The sequence below is a fragment of the Carlito syrichta genome, unplaced genomic scaffold (assembly GCF_000164805.1).
Source record: "Carlito syrichta isolate Samal-C Ts95f unplaced genomic scaffold, Tarsius_syrichta-2.0.1 Scaffold304629, whole genome shotgun sequence".
Taxonomy (NCBI): Eukaryota; Metazoa; Chordata; class Mammalia; order Primates; family Tarsiidae; genus Carlito; species Carlito syrichta.
The window spans coordinates 801,461-812,795 of record NW_007248725.1 but is presented as its reverse complement, the minus strand read 5'-3'; the positions used below and the strand labels follow the sequence as shown (position 1 = coordinate 812,795).

The window sequence follows — 11,335 nt, the reverse complement described above, 5'->3', positions numbered from 1 at the left end:
GCCCCCGCACTCCAGCCTGGATGACAGAGTGAGACTCCAACTCAAAAAACAAAAAACAAAAAACAACAAAAAAAGAAAATTTAAGCTGTCCTCATCCTAATATTTACAGAATACAGAGGCAAAGAGGAGAATGGAATCTGACTCATTTTTACATTAATCTAAAGTGAAGCAGGAACTGTAACTCCAATTTATTGACACCCTGTCCTGTGATTGCACCACTGTTACAAAAGTAAAGATCTGACAGCATTCCCTACTGTCCCCTCCTTCAGATCTGGTCTTACCAGAACGCTTGGTAGCCATCGGCGTAACATTAGTCCAGTGTCCTGTATGGGGATCATATTTCTCAACTGAATTTAAGATATTCAGGCCATCATATCCTCCTGAAAGACAAAGTAAAGACCATGCCAGAAAGAGTGGAAAATCCTCATGCCCATTCCCAGCCTTTTGATTGCTTCAACTAATTCTTTTAGTTCTAATTCTCCCAATAGAATAAGACTTCCAATAACCCTAAGAGAAATCTGACAGTACCCTACTTTCTGCTTACAAGATAAAGATAATCCAAATTAATGGACAATATATTGAGACAGACAAGGGTTGGTTTTTTGAGTTGGAGTCTCACTCTGTCGCCCAGACTGGAGTGCAGTAGCATGCTCCCGACCACCGCAGCCTCAACCTACTGGGCTCCAGTGATCCTTCCGCCTCAGCCTTCCAAGTAGCTGGAACTACAGGCGCGCACTACCACGCCCAGCTACAGACAAGGGTTTTAGTTGATCCCCACGCAGAGCCTACTAACCATTGAGCTCTCTCCCATTCCTGCATCCCAGACTCAATACCTAGACAGTAGATCACTCCGCTGGCTACTACTAGTCCAGCACCTTCCCGTGCTGTCTGCATATCTCCCAGCATGCTCCACTGGTCAATGTTTGGGTCATATCGCTCCATGCTGGTATGACGCCTGCTTCCATCAAAGCCTCCAGAGACATAGATCATATCTGCTCAGAATGAACAAATCACAGACTATTAGAGAATGAGTTTTTTTTTTAATGAGTTGAGGTTTCAAGCTGTCACCCAGGCTGGAGTGCAGTAGCACAATCACAGCTCACTGCAGCCTCAAACTCCTGGGCTTAAGCAATCCTCTCTCCTCAACCTCTCAAGTAGCTGGGACTACAGGCACATGCCATTAACACTTGGCTAATTTTTTGACTTTTTGTAGAGACAGGGGTCTTGCTATGTTGCCCAGGCTGGTCTCAAGCAATCCTTCTGCCTTGGTGTCCCAAAGTACTAGGATTACAGGCATGAGCCACCAGGCCCAACAAGAATGAGACATTTCTAAGAACTGTTTTCTCTACAAATTCTTTATAGGACTTTAAAAAAAAAATCTGGGAGCAAAAGCCAAGTATTTTTTAAATGTGATAAGTCCATTAAGTCTTATAGATAAGGAAGAAAGCATGGTCAAGACATCAAAAAAGAACGGGGCAAGATGTCTTTAAAAGCATTAAAAAAGCAACATGGGCCAGGCACAGTGGCTCAAACCTATAATCCCAGCACTTTGGGAGGTCAAGGCAAGAGGACTGCCTGAGACCAGGGGTTTGAGACCAGCCTGGGCAACTTGGTGCAAACTCGTCTCTACAATAAATCAAAAATAAAATTAGCAGGGCATGGTGGCATGTGCCTGTAGTTCCAGCTACTTGGAAGGCTGAAGGGGAAGGATCACCCGAGCCCAGGAGGTTGAGGCTACGGTGGCCATGAGTGTGACAGTGCACTCCAGCCTGGGCGACAGAGTGAGACTCCATCTCAAAAACAAAAACAAAAAAACAACAACACATGGGCTGAGTGTGGTGGCTCACATCTGTAATCCCAGCACTTTGGGAGGCCGAGGCAAGAGGACCACCTGAGCCCAGGAGTTCAAGACCAGCCTGGACAACACGGGAAGACCGTGTGTTTACAATAAGTCAAAAAAAAAAAATTAGCTGGGCATGGTGGTGTGCACCTGTAGTTCCAGGTGGAAGGCTGAGGCAGAAGGACAGCCTGAGCCTAGCAGGATGAGGCTGCAGTGAGCCATGACCATGCACTGTACTCTAGCCTTGTCAACAGAGTGACATACTGATTCAAAAAAAAAAAAAACCCGAAAAACAAAAAAATTCATGGGAGTTTGCAAAAATAAAACTAGTGCCAATATCTCACCCAGCAGCTTGAAACTTGATTTACCAACTTTGTAGCCAGTATTGAAATACACATGAATATTGAACAGCTTCTGTGACACTGATACTTCCAAAAGCAAAAAGGAATATTTGACCTTACTGGTTTATTCTCCATATTTCATGCTCCTGCTAGACAACAGGAGAGGTAAACACCCTGATCAAGCCACAACAAGATGGAAATTTTGCCCTGCACACCAAGCCTACCTCCCAGGGTGGTGGCTCCAGCAAGGCCTCGTCGAACATTCATAGGGGCCACAGAATACCAGACCCCATCCTCGTCTGCTGTGTAGTCTAGACATTCCACTGAACTGAGGCGGGAACGGCCATCATAGCCACCAATTACGTAGATCCGGTCATGTAGGGACACGGAAGCTACATAACGTCTCTTACGAGTGATGCTCTGTGGGTTTAGGAAAGAAGAGGCATAGAGCTTTTCAGTTAGACAAATTTGGGGCCTTACCTTTTGCTATCCTTTCTGTTTTCATCTACACACCTCTGTGAACCCCACTTGAGTGATACATCCTCAAGCGGCCTCAGGGGCTGCCTCCTGAGTGAAATGCTTGTTGTAGTGCTATTAAAGATGCAAGCCTTCTGCACATTTGCCTCTTTCCAAGGCTTCCAAAAGATTTAATGGCTTTCTATTACCCAGTATCTGGCTTCCTTTCCATAAGGTACTGGGGCTAAGAGACTGATATCCTTCCATAAAGCGGAAAAGTATTCCCATATTCCTAATCAAAAGAATTCAAAGATCTTAAAAGGTACTAAAATTGGTTTCCGTGTTTTCTCAGAAATTATTATTGTTCATGCAGCAGTGACATGGAGACATAATGAGGGAGAAAGAGAGAAACTTCTGAGTTCAATCGAACACTAGTTCAATTTAAATTGAGTTCAGTTTAACATAGCATGACTGATGAAGCAAGCTAGGAATTATACAGAAAGGCTTAGAAAGGCACCTAACTAGTGGTGGCCAGCTGAGTTGAATTTCACACAGGGCCACTGACATTTTTAAAGTTGAATCTAAACAATCAAAAACTTTTCACTGGCTGGGCACGGTGGCTCAAGCCTATAATCCCAGCACTTTAGGAGGCCGAGGCAAAAGGACTGCCTGAGCCCGTAGGTTCGAGACCAGCCTAGACAACACGGTGAGCCCTTGTCTCTACAGTAAATCAAAAAATTAGCTGGGCATGGTAACGCATGCCTGTAGTTCCAGCTACTTGGAAGGCTGAGACAAAAGGATCACCTGAGCCCAGCAAGTCAAGGCTGCGGTGGCCAGGAGTGTGTCACTGCACTCCAGCCTGGGAGTGAGACTCCAACAACAACAACAAAAAAACAAAAAGCAACTTTTCACTGAGTACCTACTGTATACACAACACTAATGTGAGAAACATGTCATTAGTAGGCTTTTCTACTTGCAGGGCTGGATTAGTTATGACCTAGCATCAGGGACAGAGGACATTTAAGCTCCCTCCAATGAATGGTTCCATCAATATTTACTGTCAAAAAGCTCCACTCCTGAGTCTTGGGGTCATATTTCTCTACCACGTCGATGGGAGACTGCTGGCTTCCAAAGCCCCCAACCACCAGAAGCACTTCGTTAGCTCCTGAAGACAAAGGTGAAAAAAGACATAGGTTACTTTACCATCCCTGGCTGGGTAACTACTCATAGGGAAGTGTAAGCAGAAACAGTTCTAGGGTATCTTGTTTTATGAGGCCAAGATGCCATCTGAAATAGAAGATACATCATTAGGCTGCCTAACAGGAAGTTATTTCTTCTTGAGGTTCTAGCTCTTGAGTCTCAAAGTCACATTTCTGGACAACATTAAAACTCCAGAAGGCAAACTTGAACCCTGCATCATTTCACCTGTCTAGAGAACTTTGGTTGACAGAGGTCTTCAGTACAGGTGGGAGCCTAAAGGCACTCTGTACTGCTCAATCTAGAAACTCACACACGAGTTTTTTTTGTTCTGGGGAAAGAACTCTCTCTTACCTTGTCACAAAAATGTTGAGTGTTGAGGCTTTGGAACCAAGTGATAGATTTCTAAAAATCTCTTTTCCATAAACATTTACTTTTCCAATTTAGCCAAATCTATGATCACATTCCCTGCTCGTTCATTACCACTAGGTGATGAATTTGTTCACTACCAGGTAACAAAACACTGGGGTTTTATTTATTTATTTATTTATTTATTTTTATAATCAATATTTTTTATTATGATATTGTGGGGTACAGTTAAGGGTAGTACTGGGTTTTAAAGGAAAGTCTTTTTCTCTATTTCCCCAAAGAAGCTAGCTATTTTGACAGCCTTTATAGCCTCCCCTTTCCTCTATGGTCTTATTTTGATAAAATGTTTCCTACCTTGGCTCTTTTCAAAAAGCAAAGTCTCTCTGAGCAAATCTCCTGTGCATCTGCTCTAATAGAACTCATAAAGAGAAGAATTCGCTGGAGCTTTGGACAATTCAATCACTAGGAAGGCACTAAGGAGACCAAAATAATCCTATAAGTAACCTGGACTTGAAAGAGCAACCATAGCACCTTGAAGTTAACAGGAAACACAGGTAAACCCCTAATGAAGTAAGGGATCTGACAGTTATCATCAATGGCTGCTGTAATCATTAGATGAAAAGTTACTTACATTACTATCAGACATTTTCTGCTCCCTGATGTGATAAATAGGAAAGATAACACTACCACCGAGGAAGTACTTTTTCCAAAAAATTGAGCCTGAATCTTATCAAGTCTCTATTCCAACCACCGGTTTACAGAAAAATAGCAGACAGAACATATTACATGACACTCCCAAGATGTAATCAGCAAAATCCAGAATGTGGGAAATCCTATAGCTTGATGTCTTCAACAAATAAATTTGCAATGGAAACCTCTGGATGAAAAGAGGTCAGGTGCAGTGGCTCAGGCCTATAATCCCACCACTCTGGGAGGCCAAGCAGAAGGATTGCTTGAACCCAGGAGTTTGAGACCAGCCTAGGCAACATAGCATGGCCTTGTTGCTACAAAAAACAAACAAACAAAAATAGCGGGGCATAGTGGTGTGCACCTGTAGTCTCAGCTGAGGCAGAAGGAGCACCTGAGCCCAGGCAGTTAAGGCAGAAGGAACACCTGAGCCCAGGAGGTTGAAGCTGCAGTGAACTGTGATCTTCACTCCAGCCTGGGTGACAGAATGAAACCCTGACTCAAAAATAAAATAAAAAAGAAAAGCAACACAGTCCACAGCCTGGGCACTCAACTACTGCGTGTCACTGCCAAAACCACTGTACTTTCTACCATATTGGCTCCTTTTCTTCCTTTTTCATTCCAGAATGGAAAAAACACACAAGGGGAGAGGTGGGAAGGAGTGTGCCTCTTACTACATGGCACTTAAAAATAATCTCTAATTCACAGGATCTAAATATATTGAAAAAAATTATAACATATTACGTTAACACTTGACAATTAATAAGGTGCTTTCACATCTTAACTCATCTAATGTCCAAATAATTATGTGAGGTAGACAGGGAAGCTGTCCTTGGTTTAGAGAAAAGACAGCTCAGAGTGGTAAAGTGACTTGTCTGAGGTGATACAATAAAAGATCTGAAACATGGTCCCTCTTTACTTCTTCCAGAATGTTACTTTCAACTACATTATGTCACTTTCAAGAAGTAACTGAAAAATATCCCCTCATTCTGCCAAGATGCCATCTTACCTAGGCGAGCCCTTGTCCTGGGTCCCTGCATCTGACTCCGAAGTTCAGGCCTCAGATGAAACTTCTTTGCTTCATCAACCAGATCCCTGCACTGTAAACTACAGCGGATAAAAGGCTGAAATACAGCAGATAGTAGAGTAAGCCACAGAGCCTTCCTCTAATACTGTAAGAGTATAAACGGCACATATAAAGAATTAACATAGAAAACCGATTTCCAAAGCCCTGTGATTCCAGGAGTATTGCTGGCAATAACTATGCTCTAGGTTTCCAGAAGCAATTTAAAAAATTTATTTTAGGCTGGCCACAGTGGCTCATGCCTGTAATTCCAGCACTTTGGGAGGTGGAAGCAAGAGGATTGCCTGAGCCCACGGGTTTGAGACCAGCCTGGGCAACTTGAGGAGAACTTGTCTATAAAATCAATCAATCAGTTGGGCATGGTGGTGCATGCCTGTAGTTCCAGCTTCTTGGAAGGCTGAAGCAGAAGGATTGCCTGAGCCCAGCAGGTCAAGGCTGCAGTGGCCGTGGTGAGCACGTCACTGCACTCCAGCCTGGGCGACAGAGTGAGACTCTAACTCAAAATAAAAATTATTTTAAAATTTTATTTTAAAAATAGGTAATACATTACACAGATAACAGATCAAATGATATAAAAACACATATTGAGAAACATTCCCCATCTAACTTGGCACTTACAAGTAGCTACTTTTATTACTTTGTACATCCTTCCTGGGATTATGCAAATATAAGTACATAATAACTAATAAGAATTTTAAGGGAAAACCAAAAAGCTTCTGGTATTTTCTGGGGTGACAGAAAGAAGTATATCTTGTCTAAAACAATTCCCTAAGGTTCACAGCACTGCCATAATCCCCATGTTTATTTCTGATAGCTCTGTACCAGACATCTTTCATTTGCCCCAATTCACTCTGTACTTTTCTCTACTGTGCTCTAGCCTCAGAAGACTGGCCTACATAAACTATGTCAACAGGGTTCCCATGCCCTCTGGACTCTGGCACAGATCAGCCCAACCAAAAATCAAGGTTCCTCTTCAGGTAGTGACTCTACCTGACTCTTTCCTTTCAGGTTCTGTCTGGTAACCACTCCTCGATCTTGCCCCCTAAGGAGTTGTTCACTGCTTGGGTGTACTACATCCAGGTTATTTCACTGCCTTTTGTTGTTTCTCTATGTTCACACCTTTGTAAACAGCCTTTAATAAATAAACCCTCCTCAAATTGTCCTATTTTGATCATGTTTCCTACTGAGATTCTAATTGATACAAGTTCTAGTCACACAGTGCATCTATTAACCTGACCCAAGAAATTCAGTATAAACTAGAAAGAAAAATAAATAATAACAGTGGTAAATACGTAAATATAAGACATGATTCTAAAAGTTTTTAACTTATTTAATACTGACAATAACCTATGAGGTAGATATTATTATCATCTATGTTTTACAGATAAAAAACCTGAGGCATGAGCTGGGTGTGGTGGCTCATGCCTCTAATCCCAGCACTTTGGGAGGTGGAGGCAGGAAGACTGCCTGAGTCCAGGGGTGAGACCAGCCTGGGTAACTTGGTGAGACCTCATCTCTACAATAAATCAAGAAAACTTAGCCAGGTTTAGTGGCTCACAACTGTATTTCCAGCTACTTGGAAGGTTGAGGCAGAAGGATCGCCTGAGCCCAGCAGGTCAAGGCTGCAGTGGCTGTCAGCATGCCACTGCACTCCAGCCTAGGTGACAGAGTGAAATTAGACTCAAAAAAAAAAAAAGAAAAAGTAAAAAAAATCTGAGGCATAATGTATGAAGTTAGCTGCTTAAAGTTCACATAGTCAATGGTGAATTTGGGACTTCAATTCCCTGAGTATGGCTCCAGAGTCTGTGCTCCTAACCACAGTGTAAAGAACTAGACACAAGGTATATGTGAAAGGGTTATAAGAAGAAATTGCAAATAGGAGAAAGTTTGAGATGTGACACTAACCATCCTGCAACTTTTCTAATGGAAAAACTGTGTCCGTGTTAACGTCCAAAGAGATCTAGGGCTGGGTAAGCAGGAGGAACTCATTCACTGACTTGGGCCTTACCTACATGTTATAAGTCAGTGATCCCCAAAGTACGATCCATGTAACATAGTGGTATATGTGGTAAAAATAATGAAACGTCACAAAGAACCTAAGTTGGAGAAAACAGTTTTATAAATAAACTCAACATGATATGACCAAAGTTGACACAAAAATGTACCAAACTACTTTCACACTGCCTTCAGAGGTCAAAATAAAGTGGCTTGCTAAGCAAAGCATCTTTGCCTATTTTTCAGGACAAGCTGGAACAATTTATGTTTAATGGAAAAGGGGACAAAGCTTATCATCTGATGTTTATATAAAACACTTAAGGGCACGTAAAACAAAAAGACAACAAAACTCAAAACTAAACCACAGATTTTCATTTGTCAGGAGCCTGACTTGTCAAGCAATTAACTTTTCCTAGAAATATGCCTGGGGACTTCCCAGCACCACTGTCTCTGGCATTCCTGGAGAGGTGAACCAGGAGACTCTGTACCTACATTAAAATAATCACTTTGGAGCACACGATAGTAAACTACAAGAGCTAAGCAAAGTTTTGGATCCTGAATGTTTCACATGACTTACCTCAGCATCTATGACATCTGTGATATATCTGGGAGTCAACAGGGGCATCCGCACATACTGCAACAGGTCAGGCAAGGATTCTTCTCGTTCCTTCTTGGCATGCTTCACCCAGTTGATGACAGCCTCAAAGACCGGCTCTTCGGAATCCACCTGGCAATGCATCATTACACATCATGGATGTGTTTTTCCAACTAGCTCACAATCTCAAAAAATAGCCATGCTTACTTTCTCCCTCCTGTTCCCCATTACTCACCACCATGACATCCCATCTTCCAGAAATAGCTATGTTCTTGGGAAAACAATTTTTTTTAGATATAGTTAACTTAGACCAGGAAAAGAATTATAATTAACGTGGGCATATAAAATCTAAGCTAGATAGTATCTAATATTTTATTAGTCACAGGTTGGGTTTCACTTCAGAATTTTTCCCATTCAGAATTTTTTTTCATTTCTGCACTTTTAGGGAGAATGGGTAGGGAAATTTCTTGCCCCATTCAAAAGTGGCTCTTTAAATAACTTTTATCCATAATTGTTCTCTAAAGACCTCCAAGCTCATCTCCCAAATTGTCCACCCAAGCCCCTAAAGGAGAAGCTTCTCTTACATCATTATATGCAGTCTTATTTTTATTTTTTGAGTTGGAGTCTCACTCTATAGCCCAGGTTAAAGTGCAGTGGCACACTCATGGCCACCACAGCCTCTACCTGCTGGGCTCCGGCAATCCTTCCACCTTAGCCTTCCAAGTAGCTGGAACTACAGGTGCACGCTACCATACCCAACTAATTTTTTGATTTATTATAGAGACGAGGCCTCGCCAAGTTGCCCAATTCGAACTCCTGGACTTAAGCAATCCTCTCGCCTTGGCCTCCCAAAGTGCTGGGATTATAGGCTTGAGCCACCGCACCCATCCACATGAAGTCTTTAAAGGAATTATCAATTAGCATTTGAGCAACTACTATATATTAGGCATTGTGCTATCCAAGATGATGTATATAATTAATCGTCTGGGGAATGTAGGTCTAAGCTTACAAGCTTACATATGCCTGACTAGATAAGGTGAGGCACATGTTTTAAAAATCTACCTTACACCACTGGAAGGACACTAGGTATATAATAACACCTAGGACTACTCAAAGACAGATACCTAATTATAGGTCCTGTGGCCTTTCTACCAGTTCCTAGAATGTATGTGTTCTGAGAGATACCTTTCAGTGTTTCATTGTGACTAGATTAAAAAAAAAGAAAACCACCTGTGAACTTTTTCCAAGAACTGTAGTACTCCAAAAATGCAGAAAAAGTTCATTAATCTAACAGATTTACTGAACAACTCCTAAGTGCCAGACACTGTGCTGAAAGCTGGCTATATAATGGTGAACAAATCCAACAGGTTCCTTGCTCTCAAGTGGGGAGACAGATTGTTAAATGAGAAAAATGAACAATCCCACTATTATTAAATGCTATATAGGAAAGGTACTGAGGCTATGAGACAATAACACGAGATCTCCTAATTTAGACTGATAAGTCAGGGAAGGCCCCTCAGAAGCAGTAAATTAAACTCTGATGGATGAACAACAGTCAGCCAGGGAGAGTGAGTGAGTACTCCACGGCCGATATAAGAGCGCATGCAGAAGCAGCAGAGCTGCGGCAGCCACTAGCCACATGTGGCTATTTACATTTAAGTTAACTGAAATTAAATTAAGAATTCAGCTTTTCAGTTGTACTAGGCACATTTCAAGTGCTCAACAGCAACATGTGGCTAGTGGGAGCAAATCAGACAGCGCAAATATAGATCATTTCCATCTATACAGTGTTCTCTTGGATAGCACTGTCCTAGAGTAAACAAGAACTGGCAGCTTGAGGAAATGACAGAAGGCTACTGTAGTTGTAGAATGAGAAACAAAATGGTAGAGTGGTCAAAGATGATGCTGGAGAGGTAAACAAGGGCCCCAACCACAGAGGACATTAGAATACTGGACTTTAGGAACTGGAACTTGGCTGGGCACAGTGGCTCACACCTGTAATCCCAGCACTTTGGGAGGCGGAGGTAAGAGAATTAAATGAGCCCAGGGTTTGAGACCAATCTGGGCAACTTGGCGAGACCTTTGCCCTACAATAAATAAAAAAAATTAGCCGGGCATGGTAGTGTGCCTATAGTTCCAGCTATTTGGAAGGCTGAGGCAGAAGGATCTCCTGAGCCCAGCAGACTGTGACTGTGATGGCCATGAGCATGCCACTGCACTCCAGCCTGAGTGACAAAGTAAGACTCCCACTCAAAAAACAAACAAAAAAACCCCTGGAAGTTATTAAAAGGTTTCATGCAGACTAGTGATATGATCACACTGATGTTTTGTATGGATTACCATGGCTACCTTGGGTAGAACAGTTTAGAAGGGCCAAGAGTTAGAAGACCAGTTAGAGGTTACTCTGGTACATTAGGCAAAAGGTGAAGGTGCTTAAGCTATAGCTGTGGCAGTGATGAAAGAGAAATAGATGCACTGGAGAAATATTTGGGAGGTCAAACTAACCCAGGCTACTAATGGATTAGATGCAGGGGAGGATATAGAAGGGTATTCACAATTAAAAAAAAAAAGTTTTGTTAAACAATGACTGGCAAATAGTTTTAACCAGATGCATGCTAGACTCTGACACATTCTAGGTTTAAATACGATACACCAGTTTAAAGATGGTGGGGCTTTTTTGCATAATAGGGGAGATCATTAAAAAAAAAGATAGGCGGGGCTCAGTGGCTCAGCCTGTAATCCCAGCGCTTTGGGAGGCCGAGGTGAGTGGA

General features: G+C 42.2%; 1 protein-coding gene across 1 annotated transcript in view; it reads right to left on the bottom strand.

Annotated features, from left to right (window-relative positions):
• KLHL12 (kelch like family member 12) overlaps positions 1-11,335 on the bottom strand; it is a 41,511-nt gene that overhangs the window by 2,733 nt on the left and 27,443 nt on the right. Inside the window, exons 7-12 of the mRNA XM_021713607.1 lie at positions 8,547-8,696; positions 5,900-6,014; positions 3,696-3,802; positions 2,406-2,601; positions 834-992; positions 282-380 (exon numbers count right to left, since the gene is read on the bottom strand). Coding sequence (XP_021569282.1) covers positions 282-380; positions 834-992; positions 2,406-2,601; positions 3,696-3,802; positions 5,900-6,014; positions 8,547-8,696 — 826 coding nt within the window. The remainder of the gene's footprint in view (positions 1-281; positions 381-833; positions 993-2,405; positions 2,602-3,695; positions 3,803-5,899; positions 6,015-8,546; positions 8,697-11,335) is intronic.